The sequence below is a fragment of the Gekko japonicus genome, unplaced genomic scaffold, assembly GCF_001447785.1.
Source record: "Gekko japonicus isolate JY-2015 unplaced genomic scaffold, Gekko_japonicus_V1.1 scaffold247, whole genome shotgun sequence".
In the NCBI taxonomy this organism is placed as follows: Eukaryota; Metazoa; Chordata; class Lepidosauria; order Squamata; family Gekkonidae; genus Gekko; species Gekko japonicus.
Window position 1 is genome coordinate 781,166 of NW_015166427.1, and position 16,830 is coordinate 797,995.

The window sequence follows — 16,830 nt, forward strand, 5'->3', positions numbered from 1 at the left end:
AGAGAAATGGAAGTATTTCAGTTCAAATATGGTTTAGAATGCATTGTTAGATCTATTTGTGGGAATGGGGGGGGGCTTTGTTTGTTTGTTTCCCACCGCTTATATCTACAAGGGTGACTTAGCTGTTTAAAAGGACAACAATAGATTTATTTAACTTGCAAGAATCCAGCAACAGTATGTGCATATATAATTGTATATTACCAGAACGTAAACCCCATGGAACTCAGTGGGACTTACTTCTGAGGAACAGATTCTATTCTGTTCTGTTCTGTTGAACAGATTCAATGGGATGTACTGTACATCCAATTTAGTGGGGCAAACATACTTTGTCTCATGCTGAAATCCATAGGACTTCAGTTCATCACTTCATCAGAAAGTGAGATTTTTTTAAAAAAAATTACATCTAAATGTTTTTTTAAAAGTATTGCCCAATATATGGTTTTAAACCAAAGAAAATATTATAAAACAGTGTCAGGTCCTAATAATTGCCTGTCATGTTGCAACTTGCTGCATTTGCTTAAAAGCCACCAAATAGCCCAGGAACTCTCAGAAGGAGTCAAGGAGACATGTGTTGTATGTGTCAGAGGAGGGCATGTCGTGGGAAGAAGAAATCAATAGAAACCATTCCCCTCCTTTGTGCAAGCAGCAATGCCCTTCTGCATGCGGTACAGAAATTCAGATCCAACCAAACTAGACTGCCTCATTTTCTACCCACAGTCTTTTTCAGTGGCATTACCTACTTCCCTTATCGTGGCAGCAGTAAAAATGGATAAGTAAATTAGGATTCCCTCCCCCCCCCCTTATTGTATGTGTGTTTTAAAAGGAGGAGAGATCAGTGCTGAACTCATATTAAGATATCAAGATTTTGACTTGCATGTTCCAGGAGGAAGTGGAGAAAATTAAACCAGTGAAGACTTGTCCTGGGAAGGAGAGGCAGGTTGTCTCTATGTGTGAAATGGACAGAGCCACCTGAGCTTCTCTGATTGTTCCTTTTTCTCCATCTGGGCCGGGCTTGGACCATTCAAGGATCAAAGGCAAGGCTTCTCTGAACAACAGCCACAGCTAACTGGCTTATCCCAGCATACACCTGTTCCCTGCCTGCTTTAGAACACTCTGGAGCCTATCAGGACCAAGGACCAAATGAGACAGATTAGCAACGGGGAGATCTGAGGAGGAAAGGGTGGGGTGAGTAGAATAGGGGGAATTAGGGAACTCACCTCCTGCCCTCCTTGGACAGATCTACCAAGGTATAATATTTGTGATGATCTTGAGTTTCTGGGGTAGGGTGAAGCCAGAAGAATTAAAAGCAATTTGATCATTTTCACATTGTCTAATGTGGAGTTTTGACCCTTTTGATACCGGACACTGGATTTAATTCTCTCTCTATGCCACTCTCTTTTCTGCCTCCTTCCTGTCCCAGAACCTGATCTCTCAGACTTCTCAATGGGATAAATTTTTGGTTACACAAAATTCATCCTAATCTTGACCAACAGTGACCTGCTAACAAGAGCAAGCAAGAATTTCAGCAATGAACACAGTAACATGCAGTAAGCGCCGTGGTGAAAATAAAGAAAGATGCTTATGAAGAGGCATAAGATTGATTTATTTATAAGTATTTTTAGTCACCCAAATCTTTAAAAAGTTTGTCTAGGATTTCTTAAAAAACACACCAAAAATCTATAAATGATTTGCAGTATGTATTGGCACATTTCTTTGTATCTGTTTGTACACTGCCATAGCTTGGACAACTTCCTGGTGCTGGCTGTAATTTCAGACTGCAGTTTTAAGAAAGGAACACTATTGAGTGAATTTGTGAGTTAGTTGGTGACAAAGAAGTGCTGAGATTAAAGAACTGAGAGGAAAACAGAAAGACTTCATTGTAAATATTACGGGGGGGAAGAGAATCTCAGAAACATTTCCTCTGAAGAATGATCAAATTAGTTTGGCTTAAATAAGTGTGCAAACAGTGTTCATTTTGCATGTAAAGTCCTTCACAGTCATTATGTCCCGGGGCGTGGGGTGGGGGTGGAATCATGCATACCGGAAGTGCAGACTAACCATGATCTTTCTGATATGTGTGGTCTCCATTTCATCTGAATAGGGACCATGCATATTTTCTGCTTCAGGACATGCTACACAAAAACATCATGGTTACTGAAGCAGAAAATATGTGCTGTGCCCTATTTGGATTAAATAGCAGCCATGCATATCAAGAGGACTGTGGGTAGCGTATGGTCCCAGTTCGTGCAGTTGGACAATCTCCCTCAATATAATGACTGAAAAGAGCTCCAGCTAAAATGCAATCCTTAGCAGACTTAAGCTAATTACTTCAATGGACATAGAAGGGTACAGTGCTGTTTAGGATTATACTGTTGTTGACATAAATCAAGAATGGGGATATCCAGTGTTACAAATGAGAAACAATTTCATAAACAGAGGAAGTTGAAAGGTTCCATTTTCAAATTATAGGGAGGGACTATACTTCAAGTAGCAGGTGAATATTACATTATCTAAAATATGGAAGGCTGATTGTATTTAGGTACTCTTGGACTCAATTATACCTGCACAGTATTTCCTTATTACAGTGCCTGAAACAATGTTATAATTAAATTTAAGGACCTTTCTACACATTACATGGCAGCAAATCCTGTTTTATAACCAAGGGCATATTTAATAGGCAGCTGCACTCAATTCTGCTATCTGATTAATGCCTCTATATGATTTCCATAGACTGGTAACTGCTCATTCACCTATTACATTTTTAGGTGTATGCTTTAATGTGCACACTCACACAAAGCCTGTGTGTGAAGTGTCTCTTAGGTTTGAACCATTAAACCAGAATTTGATGTGAAGTAGGGTTACAAATACATTTAGGGCCTGGTTCTTATGAATTGGGCTACAGGGTGTGTTATAATACTTATAAAAAGAAAACAATATGCCGAAAAATCTTTACTTTTCCTCGGTAGTCAGTCGGTAAATAGCCTCTCCCAAGTGTTCTAGCCTTTCCCTTTGTTCAAGATCCTGATACAAGCCTTTTGGGACCTTGTTGAGGCCGTAAAGTAATCCATACAAACAGCCAGCAATACTTCCAGTGGCTGCACTTTCACCTGTAAAATCAAGCACAAACATACACACCCAGGTCCATTAGTGTGCCTTTCATCTGTTCCGTGGGAAGGTGGAACAGTATGTTCTCTGTTAGCAAGAGAGAGGGGAAAATGTCTTCCAGCATTTCTGCTTGTATCTCTGAAATGACCCAAGGAAACCTTCAGGACTGTAGTATTAACATTTTCATCAAGCACTTAAGTGGAATTTCTACCATCCAACCTTGCCAGCACTGAATAAAGTCCAAAGCACAATGCAGGAGAGCCTTTCCCTGACCCACTGCTTTAATTATACAGGCCTATCTAGGAATGACAGGACAATAGGGTAAAAAAATTGAAGAATGTCTGCATGAGAACATTCTGCAACTTTAAATAAATGCATAATTGTACAAATGGCAACTTTCCCCCTATACTTTACCTACAGTCTCTCAAAACTGTGCAAAGAGAAGAAAGTAAGGTTTCCAGGTCCCTCCTGGCCACCAGCAGGAGATGGGGTGTAGGGTTGCCAGGTCAAGGTTGGGAAAGTCCTAGAGATTTGGGAGCAGTATCTGGGGAGGACAGGGACCACAATGGGGTACAATGCCAAAGAGTTCACCCTCCAATGCATCTGTTTTTCTCCAGGGGAACTGAAAGATGCCAAATTGCCATTGCGAGGGCCAGGGCTTTTTCAGTGGCGGCTCCACACTGGTGGAATGAGCTCCTAGAGGACATCAGGGCCCTGCGGGACCTTTTACACTTCCGCAGGGCCTGTAAAACAGAGCTCTTCCACCAGGCCTTCGATTAGGAGCCTCCACTGACAACTATTGCAAACTGAACATACCACAGCCCTATGTAACAACGCCGGATATGGCCTCTCTCCAGCGGACCATGTATAGAAATTTCCCGCCATCTGTTTATATCTCACACTTTATGTAATTGTTCGTATTGAAATTTGATTGTATTTATTGGTTTTCTTGTATTTTAACTTGTGTAAGCCGCCTTGAGCCAGTTTGCACCGGCAAGGCGGGATACAAATTGAAGGTAAATAAAATAAATAAATCTCTGTAGTTTGGAGATAAGCTGTAATTCTGGGGCATCCCTAGGTCCCACCTAGAGGCTGGCATCCCTAGAGGTACGATTCACCCTAAATACCAGCTATAGCAAGAAATGTGCCACTAGTACTTTCTGCTTTTGCATTATCCTGCTGCATGAGATCAGTTTTACAATTTGGCTCACAAAGAAGCCTGTGTAGCAGTGAAACCAGGTACCTACGGGACAGAACAAAATATCAGACATAAGGAATCTTTCAGTCTCTCTGCTGTCCATCAGGAAGTTCTGCCGCTGGGAAAGGGGTAACAGTGGAGATTTATTTATTGATTCATGCCCCCCATCTTTCCCCTCAGTGGGGACCACTGTTCCCTCTAAGCTGTAGAGTCCTGTGAGCATAAATTCTACTTTGTGAGCTACTGGCATTAAAGTTGTGAGTGAGCAATTTGGCTGCCACATAAATCAGTTTGCTCTGGTGCCCTCCTTCCTGAGCGGAGACAAAAATGTGTGAGCCGGAGGCTAAAAAATTGTGAGCTAGCTCACACTAACTCAGCTTAGAGGGAACACTGGTGGGGACCCAAAGCAGCTTACATTGTTCTCCTTTCCTCCTTCATCCTCACAACTACCCTGTGAAGTAGGTTAGGCTGAAAGCAAACTACCGGGGCAGAGTGGGAATTTGAATCTTGGTCTCCTAGAACCTAGTCCAGCAGTCTAACCACAGCACTGACCTGGCTCTCTAATAAATTTTAAACAAAACGGTATTTTAAACTATATCGCTTGAACTGCATAGGCTAAAGACCATCAAGTAGGAGTACAAAGCCACATCCATGCCACAGGGATACCTGTTGCCAGTCCAGAGGCAAGAGAAATGCATGGATGGGTATGAGAATGGATCGTGCTAGCAATGCTCTTTGCAGGTTGGGATGGGACCTGGCTCACCACTGTACATCTCCATCTTAAAATGGCCTTCCTGTAAAACAAGCTCCTGATCACTGTAGGGTGCTGGGAAGAACCACAAAAGTGCCTCATCACAGATACGGATTGGCTGAGTTCAGATTGGCAGTTTGCCCCGATATAGCCACGAGCCAGAAACATTTCACAACTGGATTAAAAGGGCCGTTCACACAGGCACATCTGTCCAGCATTCTCCAGCCATACTCAACCCGTCTCGTAACGCTTCCCTCCCGAGTTTAAAAGATACCAGGTGAAAGTGGTATCAAACCCTGGAAAGTGCGATTATCCCGTGTCCATCCCGTGCCAACAAAGTGTGAACGCCGAAAGCCGCGTTTTTCTTGAGCGCATATCTCCAGATTACCCAAAAGAAAGCAGAGCCTTACAACCACGCCTTACAGCCAGAGCGGGCCAACAGTGTGAACGCTTCCTTGCGCCTCCTCCTGGTATGCTCCCACATCAGTTGCTGCAGTGTGAACGGGAAAACCCGGAACAGTTTGTTCTGGGTCTTTTTTGCCACGACTCCCTTCTGCTTCAAACTGAACTCGGCCATTGTATAAGTTTGGAGGTAAATTAATCAATGCTTTTGTGGCTCTCCCCAGCACCCCACAGAGATGTTAGGGTTACTAGTTCTTTATGGGTAGCACTGCCAGTAGAACAAGTAGCACTCCCAGTAGAAATCAACAGGTAAAGCTTTTCCTTCGTTGTAAAACATATAACACACAACTTCATTAAAGGACACATTGCAACAGCTGAATAGTTTAACACACATAATAATCAGAATGAGATAAACGGTGCAATCCTGCTCAGAATTACTACAGTCTAAGCCCAGGAGTCACCTAAGATAGCCAATTTGCTTGAATCAGGAAGGGGGGGAAATGCTCTAAAGCTTATAGGAACTACATTTCTGTATGTTATGAAATAATTACTAGGTTACTCACCACCATGGAAAATGGCCCGGTTGCAAAGCTCAGTCCAGTCACCACCACATCCCAAGAGAGCATCATATGCAATCATCGGAGCATCGTGACCTCTCCGTCCACCACGACCTTCAGAACTCCATCTCCTGTAAGTCTGAATGGATAATTAACACACTTGGTTGGGTGCTTTTGATGGAAACTAGAACATACAGAAATAAATGTTGTGTATGTTCCTTTTTACACAATGGTGGAGATTTAGGCCTGAAGCTTGAGGTAAGTGACAGCTATTTTTAACATCTTTTACAATCCCACTTAAAAATGCTTTGAGCTACAACATGACCTATTACAACCTGTTCCTTGGGTATGCAGTCTGGCTTGGCTTTGCCTTAAATATTTTTCAGTGTCTGAAATATTAAAGTGGGAAACAAGGTAGACGTACTCATGCTTGGCTTGGGGGCAGGTGCAGTAGAAAGGTCGTCATCTCTAAATCATGTCATCAGATTTTTAATGTCTTTAGTGGAGCCCCTGTTCAAATAACAACTCTATTTTGCCTTGAGCGGCTTCTCCAAGATTATGGAGACTATTTGCAACATGCCTAACTGTTGTCAAGGCTGCAGCCATTTGTCTGTCATTAGTCACTTAGGTCTACACATGATTCTACAAGGTTGCTTCCTTGGCTATCTGTGAGAGGGGACTGCATGGTACTGTTTTTGTTGTTCTTGGCAACCCTTTATTTAATTCACTGGCTGCTGAACACTGTGTAAAGAGGCAGACAAATGAAGAGAGGGTGATTATGACCCTGTAGACAGAAGCTTGGACTTGTAGTTGGCTTCCTCTCATCTGATGTAGACTGATCTTCCTTTCTCTCTTTCATTTTCTCTTTCATACAATATGATTTCCTTGATATGAGTATCATATTATGCCAAGCACACACGCATGTCTATTTCACCACAGGCCGACATGTTTAATACAGTAGCTTTCACAGTACAACAAGCAGATGTGGAAACTAGGGAAATTCTTGTCTCAGGACCATTCAGATGACCAAAGAAGCCAAAGGAGCTCCTCATTGGCCAGTCATCTCCGGACCACACCAGACTGAGCTCCGGCTCTCCATCCTTCCCCATATTCTACCTTTGGAGTCTGACACTTTGCCTGCCTTAGGACTTCAAGCATTCCCACTAGATGCCTTCTCTGGATAGTGTTTGGATAGATAGCGGCAAGCGACCACTTGGAGTGCCATTCCATGATGGGAGGGGTGAACAAGCCCCACTGTCACTCTCACTGTTGCTTTCCTGCCCTTTCCTCTACAAGCTGTCCCTTTATCACCCCCACTTCTGAAGAATGATCAAAGACCTTGACAACGAATTCCTTTTTGGAAATGGTAAGTGGAATCTGAAGCCATGATTATGATGCCCCTCCTCTTAAAGCTGAACACAAAATAGATTGTTTTGATTACCCCCCTTTCTCTTAACTTTCCTTTAAAAAGTCACGGTGCTATATGCAAATATTTGGGGCTTTTTTTTCAGGGGGAATGCGCCAGAACGGAGTTCCGGAACCTCTTCGACAAAATTTCTTTTTAAAAAATGTTTAAAAGTTCACGAGTTTTCAGTAAACAGATTGAAAACTTCATTTCCCTCCTGAAAATTCCAACACCTCTTTTTCCCAAAAAAGAAAGAAAGAAAAAGCCCTGGATGCATTCATCTTTGGCTACTTCCAACACTAGCTGCACCCAGGGTGAGGAAGCCAGCCCACAGTCATCTTTCATAACGTTCATAAGTCCTGGTTAATACAATCCTATTTATTTTTAAGTTCTATTTTTAAATTAAATCCCCAGCAAACCATGATTAAGTGCAGAATAAAGTTAAAACCGCCTGTACTGATATAATATTTCACACAGACTATCTGACAAGGCATGCCTTTACAACATTTGACCCAAAAGCTAATAGCATTCAGTCCACTGTGACTGCTAGTAATTTATGTTAGTAGGCCATAATTATTTCCCTGTATATAAGCAAGGTAGATTTAAAATTTGAAAGCCAATTAAGTCAAAATGAGGCTGCGTAATTACAAGACTGCATACTTTTACAACATAATTTCTACTACTTTCAAAGAGATACCTAATTGTACACATTTTTTAAAAAAATACATTCAGATGTTTTACTTGAAGAGTTTACCTTTTCTCTTTCCTCGGCATCATAATTTTCAGGAAATACAGGTTTATTCTGATTTTCTTCAGTGATTTCTCTCTCCTCCAAATAAAACTGCCATTTTGCTTCAAAGTAAAACCAGTGTTCCTGATATTCTGAATACAAAATATATTTATGTTTTTTCTTGGAATGCTTCTTTGGCTGCATTTGAATAACCTTTGGTTTACATTGTGGTTTACAGAATAATTATCAAGGAAAATTTAAGAATAAAATATAGCTATTTCTTGGCATAATTTAAATTAATATCAGAAAATAAAATAAGTAAAAGCAAAATAAAATACCATATAACAAAGCTGTAGTCCTCATAAAGCTACTGGATTACACATTCCTATTTTCTTTAGCTCTAAAGATCTTTTCCACATTAAGATTTTGAACAATGACAATGCTACAGAAAGTTATGGTAATTTCCAAAACATTTAACATGAAAAGCATTCAGATGATTTCAAAATGATGTACAAAATTATCTGAGTCCTCAAACAAGATAAATAGGTGCCAGCCAAATTTAAAGAAGCAGAAGGTAGTATTCATTAGGAATGTACACTTGAAAAAGTTTGTAATATTTTCAGACCTGGATTTCAGGAGGGTTTCCATACCAATATTCTGGATTATTCAGATCCCCAATATCATTTTAGAATTTTTTCCCCCCAGAATACCAAAATGTTTGGGGTCCATTATTGCCTATGACTTTCTGATCAACCTGGAAGCCTTTGATGAGTTTTTTTTTGGGGGGAAATACTGCCACAAATAAGAGATAGATACTGGCTTTGCTGGCATCCCAAACCCTTTTAATCTCTGAAACTCTGCAAATTTTTTTGAAAAGGTTGACCTGTTTACAGAACAGCTTGGTACTCTCTCAACCAAACTAAGTTGGGGAGCGGTGGCACAGTGGGTATATCCCACTGCCTTAACATCTGAACTATGTCAGTTCAAGCCCCGCGCTGGTGTGAGCAGCCAGCCTGTTGTCCCCAGCTCATCGTCCACCCAGCGATTCGAAAGCTCCGGCGAGTAGATAAAATGGGAACCGCTCCTTAGCGAGGGCGGGCACGCCAATCTTCCTTCTGGAGGGCGTTAGCTGACGGTCGAACGTCGATGGTCACGGGCCGGCTTGTAAAGGCAAAACAGCTTGCCGGCTACAGATCGAACTCCTGCAACGGACGTTCCGGCCAGGCGGTGGCAGTGTGGCGACAGACATACGGGTCCTGGAGCCTGAGCAGCAAGCAGCCGTGCCGGAAAACGACAAAGCCAGCCAAGAAGTTCTACACCGGGCAGTATCGGCGTGTGCACTTAAAATGAATATATATGTTGTCTTCCCTATCCCCTACAAACATTGTTAGTCCCTTGTCTGTATTTGAGTAACTGTACATCGCTTTGAGCCCACTGGGGAAAGCGATTAATAAATGGAAAGTATTATTATTATTATTATTATTATTAAGTGGAAAGGATTGTTTAGACCCTGAGGATAAAAGATTTTGGAACCAACCACTGCCATCCTCACCTTCACCCTCACATAACATCTTATGTGCCGATCAAGGAAGAACAAGAAGAGATTGGATTTATATCCCACCCTTCAGTACCCAAGGGAGTCTCAGAGCAGACACAACTTTCTTTCTCTTCCCCTCCCCACAACAGACACCCTGTGAGGTAGGTGGGGCTGAGAGAGCTCTGACAGAAACTGCTCTTTTTCAAGAACAGCTGTGCCAGAACTATGGCTTGCCCAAAGTTATCCAGCCAGGTGCAAGTGGAGGAGTGGGGAATCAAACCCGGTTTTCCCAGATTAGAGTCCGCGCACTTAACCACTACACTAAACTGAGGTAGGGGGGGCTGAGAGAGCTCTGACAGAAACTGCTCTTTTTCAAGAACAGCTGTGCCAGAACTATGGCTTGCCCAAAGTTATCCAGCCAGGTGCAAGTGGAGGAGTGGGGAATCAAACCCGGTTTTCCCAGATTAGAGTCCGCGCACTTAACCACTACACCAAACAAGGAGATGGAAGGGGAAAGGATGGACGGAAAGGATGGAGCTTTCAAGAGGAACATCTATACATCACTCCACCCCTGATTTTGGAACATAGTAAAATTGCTCTGAATATCTTCCCTTATCAAGGTCGTATGATCAACTGGTCTTCAAAGCCCGCAACCAAGGAACACCTTTGTTTTTTTGCTACGCAGTCATTTCTCATCAATTGATCTGGAATATTTAGAAAGGGTCCCAGGACTCATTAAAGGTGAAAGATTTAAATTACATTTCTTCTCCCCAAGAATTCCTACACTCATACTCACCAATCAGAATCATCTTAATTGTTGCCTATGGGGGACTTTTTCCAGAGGGATAGAATGGCTGTTTCAAGCAAATGACACCAAAATTACAGAGAAATTAGTACTTCCTGTCCACTAAAGACCCCCAGGTTTCAAGCAAATTGGATCAAGGGTTCCAGCTCTATGAGCCCCTGAACAAGGTGTTCTCTGCTTGTCTCAATTGTTTCCTACAGGCGGCACATTACATGCTTTCTCCGGGGCAAAGAAAGCCACACACATGAGCAACCACTGGCCAAAAGCCTCCAAATGCAAACAGAATCAACAAGCCCAATAAAACCAGTGTCAAACTAGAGAATTCCAGTGGAACCATGCGCCAGCCCACCCAACTAATGTCAAATCAGAGAATCCAAGCCAACTTGACTTAAGCAGGGGGCACTGTTACAAGCCCAACATAACCAATGTCAAACTACGGAATCCAAGCCAAACCAACTTAGGCACACAATTGCAAGCCCAAACAAACCTGTGAGATTGAAGAAAAACAGGCCTGGGAGTGTTAAAATGCCAGCCCTGAATATCTCTATGGATACACGAATATAATCGAAAAATAACAATACAGTATTTATTGGATAAATATTTAAACCATAAATATCCAGATGCATATCCCTAGTATTCATTATTAGGAATATTTCCAATGCAGACTCATGTATGAGATATTTACAGGCAGTCCTATGCGGAATTATTAGAGTCTAAACCTACTGGATCAATGAGTTCAGATGGGTTCAGATCAATGGGTTTCACTGCTAGTGGATGATAGATATTGCACAGGGAAAGGTGAAAAATATGTAATCTTAAACTGATGGCGCTATACATATAATTTTTACTGCAGGAAGTCATCTGTGTACACTATCAATTGCAGAGCAAAGTATTTATTTTAACAGAGACATACAGACTAGGACACTGACAAGCAAAAATGGTTTTTTAACCACTGCTCTTATAAATAAATATTTGTACCATACTTTGTGAGTGAACCTGTATGCATTCCTTTTTCATGTTTTGGAAAAAGTTATCTGTGATGTAGAAATGTATACTCTTTACCTATACCCCTTTTGATACTTATTATCTTTCTATGCTTCTCATTTACATAAACATTTTATGGGGAGTTTGTGTGTGTGTGCTTCTGTGCCTGGAATTGGGCCTAATTGGGCTAGGATGGTTCAGAGAGGTGGCTTGATATTTGCCAGGGTAGGCCTTGCTTAGCTTCCGAGATCTGACGATATCAGGCTTACCTGGACTATGTTGGTCAGGGCCTTTGCATAAACATTTTGATGATGGCAACAGAAACTGAAGGCTTTTATTCCTCTGCATGTGTAACCTTTGCCTATGGAATAATCACCCTATTCTGCAAATAGATTACAAGGATATAGTAAGTATATTTTGGCACCCTAGGCAAAATACTACCATTGCCTTTTGTCTCTTCCAGTATAGCCTGGAAACCTTTGGTGTGCTGGACACTCCGCATCCAGCTACAAAGTCCTTTGTTCAGTCTGGACTCGGGATCTTCCCAAAGCTTATTCTCTGTCATTCCCACTTCCAAATCAGGAAGCTGCCCCCATGTCCACCCCTATGGCTTTGCATCTGATACATATTTGCTAAACACTATGGTGTTGTTAGAGTTGCCAACTGTACGTTGGGAAATTCCTGTAGATTTGGAGGGTGAAACTGAGGAGGGCAGAGTTTGGAGAAGGGAGGGAGTTTAACAGGAATGTGATGCCACAGACTCCACCCTCTGAAAGTGCCATTTTCTCTATAGGAACCAGAGGTCAATTCGGGGGGGATCACAATTCCCCCGGGTGAGGTGTGGGGGGCGGGGCACACGATGAAGCCCCGCCCCCTGCTTCTGGCCCTCATTCAGCCAGGAGGAGGCAGGAGAAGAGGGAGGGTAAGTTGCTTCCTCCCCGCCTCTCCTAACCCCTGCCTGCCTGGGGCCAGGGAGGGCCTTGGCGGGGCTTCCTCGCACTCCCGCTGGCCTTGCAGGTCTACCACCGAGCCCCTGATGTCAAGGGGTGTGGCATATGCTAATGAGTTATGCTAATGAGTTCCCCTAGCTCTTTTTCTACGAAACGACCCCTGATAGGAACTGATCTCGGTAGTCTGGAGGTTACCTATAACACCAGGAGAACTCCAGCCCCACACCTGGAGCTCAGCAACCCTATGTCTTACACATAGCCTTGGGCCTACTCTCCTTTTAATCCCCCTTCTTCTGAATACAGCTTCCTCTACTGCATCAGGACCACTGCACTACTGCATACAGTTCCTGAGCAGCAGGAGCAAGTGTGCCAAGAAAGCTCTGGGAAAGGTGTGCTGATGGAATCTGCAAAGACCCTAACCTACCCCCTGCAAGCTGTTTAATTTACTTAAGGTGTCTAGTGCTAAGAATAAGCAGGCTGAGAACAAGCTTGGCAGGCAAGAGGCTTAGTGGACAAACAAGAACTTTACATGGTTTTGTTCTGAAGAAACAGGATGTGTGCCAATCCCCAGTTGGGGGCAGGGGATCCACCGATTTGGACCCCCTCCCCCCGCTTCATGGCTATCAGAAAGCAGGGGGGATAGCTGCTGGGCACTCCATTATACCCTATGGAGACGTGTTCCCATAGGGTATAATGGAGGATTGATCCATGGGTATCTGGGGGGGGGCTGTTTTTGAGTTAGAGGCCCATATTTTCAGCATAGCTGCTGGTGCCTTTTCTAAAAAACAACAACCCATGTTTCAAAAAAATTGGACCAGGGGGTCCAATTTTATGAGCCCAAAAAGAAAGAGACCCATCCTCCATTATTTCCAATGGAGGAAAGCATTTAAATGCAACAGCAACCCACCTGGAACTCCAGAGTTCCTTCTCCCAGAGCCTCCCTCCCCTCTCCCAGAGCCTCCTGGTAAATCTCCCGCCCGCTTGTCAGCCTCACCTGGCAACCCTAACACACACACTAGAGAAAAGGGACCCAATCCTGTTGCAAGCAGAGTTTCCTTCTTTAAAATAGCTCTAGGCACCACAACATTGGTATGACAAGCACATGCTTCAGGAGGCTCACATATTTTGCTCAGCGGTGGTGTTGCTCTCGTGGAGTGACAGCAGCTTCCTTCTGTCAAAGGCAGACCTACACTCCTTAATCCTGCACCTGGTCTAATCTAAAAAAAAAAGTTTAGCTAAAAGTCATAGAACTTCAGCGAAGGATGATTGTGCCTGAAGCCCACTGCTAGTTTCACCAGACCTTTGCTCCAATAAGAGTTTGCTCTTCGAATTACACGTGTGGGCCTGTATACATAGGTATATCTTAAAATGGGTGGGCAATTTCATCGCTTCCTGGTCTTGGAACAACCCCACTCGGCCCCAGATTAAAGAGGAAGCCTCTGAAGCCACAGGAGGGGAAATCAGGCAATCCAGTAAAAATGACTGTGAAGAAAACTTGAATCTCCTTGCAGCTGAATTTTGAAATTGTACATATAGTACCTGCCATATGCCGAATGGTCTTTTTGCAGAATTCCTCAGCCATTGGGACAACCTTCATCATTTCTCTTCCCCACTGGACGAGTGGCTTGCCTTGTATGGCATAGGAGACAAACAGAGCTGTGCACAGCGATCCTAGAAAACCTAAAATTAGCACATGAAAGTAATGATTAGGGGTCTGCATCCCCCTAAATAGCACAAAAAGTGGGAGAATCAGCTCCCTGGGTACAAAAGAAAGCAAGTTAATTACGTTTGTTTGTTCATTTGTTTTGTACCCCGCCTTTTCCCCCAGTGGGCACCCAAAGCAGTTTACATCATTCTCCTCTCTTCCATTTTATCCTTACAACAACCCTGTGAGGCAGGTTAGGCTGAGAGAATGTGACCAGCCCAAGGTAAAACAAAAAACATAAGAACATAAGAGATGCCAATGTTGGATCAGGCCAAAGGCCCATCCAGTCCAACACTCTGTCACACAGTGGCCAAAAATACCAGGTGCCATCAGGAGGTCCACCAGTGGGGCCAGGACATTAGAAGACCTCCCACTGTTGACCCCCCCCCCCAAGCACCAAGAAGACAGAGCATCACTTGCCTCAGACTGAGAGTTCCTATCTATACCTTGTGGCTAATAGCCACTGATGGACCTCTGCTCCATATGTTTATCCTATTCCCTCTTGAAGCCATCCATGCTTGTAGCTGCCACCACCTCCTGTGGCAATTAATTCCATGTGTTAATCACTCTTTGGGTGAAGAAGTACTTCCTTTTATCCCTTCTAACCCAACTGCTCAGCAATTTCATTGAGTGCCCACGAGTTCTTTTATTGTGAGAAAGGGAGAAAAGTACCTCTTTCTCTACCTGCTCTATCCCATGCATAATTTTATAAACAAATGAGGGGGGGGGGGAGAGAAAACTTAACCCAAATGAATGAATTAAGAACTTAGAAGGTTAAATGAATCCAAATTGAAGGGCCCGGTATTTAAATAACTGAATATAGGACATTATATAAAAAATATACACAAAATACATGTATTCATTACAAAATCATTTAAAAACAATTACAGCCCCAAATATGTAACAATCTCAACAGTCCTATATTGAGTAATTATTGTGATATTATTGCAATGTTTGGAGCTAATGTGTAACAACTATGCTTGACCATTGAAGAAGGCCATGAGGCCGAAACATGTTTGGTCAGGGTCGCATACGCTCTATGTTTGAGATTACTGTGTGATTTTAATCTGAACTGAAGCTGTAATTTGGGGCTGTAATTGTTTTAAAATCATTTTGTGATAAATACATGTATTTGCGTGTGTGTGTGTGTGTGTATATATATATATATATATCTTCTATATTCAGTTATTTAAATACTGGGCCCTTCAATTTGGATTCTTTTAACTTTCTAGGTTCTTAACTGGCCCAAGGTCACCCAGCAAGCTTCAATGGCATGAGTGGGGATTTGAACTCAGGTCTCACAGATACTCTCAATCACTGCACTGCACTGCACTGGTTCTCACTGGCTTAAAGATATCCAGTGAGCACATCTGAAGCTGCATTCTCTTTCAGGGATATGTTTGCACAAACAAGATTAAAACAATAGATTGAGAACTTTGCACTAACACACTATTCTTGGGGGATGGTGTTGATCGATTAAAAAAACTGTTCTCCAAGCAGGAGACTCTCAAAAACAAGACTCTCAACCGAAGAACTACTGTATCTGTAGCTAAGTTTCTGTTCTCTGCAATGAAAATGAGGGCTGAGATAACATCCTCTGTATAATTTAGTCTGAGTCTTAACTCTTAAACTGTTAGATATACTAGGATGAATGATACACGCAGAGATTTTATGAAGGTAATTAATTCAATAATGAATTCAACTATTCTTGAATTGCAGAATACTTCTGCTTGGCTTGTGGGCCATAATAAGGACTGACAGGCTGACGATTCTCTTGTGATGGCTCTTGTAGGCTTTCCTTATGAGGAATACTGATCTGTCTCTGTAGCCTTGATTCACACTAGGGTACATCCTCAGACATCAGAACACACTCAGGTGTCCTACGGCTAGAGTTGCCAACTCCAAGTTGAGAAATTCCTAGAGGTTTCGGGGTAGAGCCCAAGAAGGTGGTATTTGGGGAGGGGAGGGATCTCAGAGGGGTATAATGCCAAATCAGCCATGTTCTCCAGGTGAACTGATCGGGTTAGTCTGCGGATCAGTTGTAGTTTTGGGAGAACCCCAGGCTACCCTTGGAAGTTGGCAACCCTATCTACAGAAGAAGCTATGCTTGTTGAATGTAAAGCTCTATATAGCATAATTAGAATGGTTTATTTCCCAGGACATTACCTGTAGGGTGGTTGTGAGTCATCCGTCCAACTTCAATGCTCACTTCAATGAGAGTTTCCAGCCTCTCAGGCTTCCAGTACCTCATCCCTAAGCACATAGCTTTTGTAGCTGCACCAAACCCTGAACCTACAAGAACAAAGATTACTATAGACCTTTTAAGAAAGGAAAAATAGGACCCGTTATACACAGAAGTATAAAATACATTCGATGTTGAGGTGAACATGGAAATAGAATGATAAAGAATCTTCTATGAATCCATTTTCTGCGAACAAGCAGGCTATAACTTTTTACCGAAAAGGAAGACTGGGTTATTTTTTCCTGGTATGCTGTTAAAGAAAAACAAGGGCTGTCTTACATTCACAAGAAGTTACAAGTATGTTCAGTAATTAAAAATGTTTCATTTGTAACATTTTAAGGCAAAATGTCTTATATTCACAGCTGCCTTCCTTTCGGCTAATTAATAATAATAATAATAATTATTATTATTATTATTTATTTATTTCTATTATTTATAGTATGTCTGTCTCACGGGGAC

The 16,830-nt window shown here is 42.5% G+C and overlaps 1 protein-coding gene across 1 annotated transcript in view; it reads right to left on the reverse strand.

The window, feature by feature from the left end:
* Window positions 1-1,590: 1,590 nt before the first annotated feature.
* ADPRHL1 (ADP-ribosylhydrolase like 1) overlaps window positions 1,591-16,830 on the reverse strand; it is a 40,202-nt gene continuing 24,962 nt past the window's right edge. The window contains exons 3-7 of the mRNA XM_015411777.1: window positions 16,296-16,421; window positions 13,964-14,104; window positions 8,173-8,300; window positions 6,020-6,152; window positions 1,591-3,107 (exon numbers count right to left, since the gene is read on the reverse strand). Coding sequence (XP_015267263.1) covers window positions 2,950-3,107; window positions 6,020-6,152; window positions 8,173-8,300; window positions 13,964-14,104; window positions 16,296-16,421 — 686 coding nt within the window. The 3' untranslated portion in view covers window positions 1,591-2,949. The remainder of the gene's footprint in view (window positions 3,108-6,019; window positions 6,153-8,172; window positions 8,301-13,963; window positions 14,105-16,295; window positions 16,422-16,830) is intronic.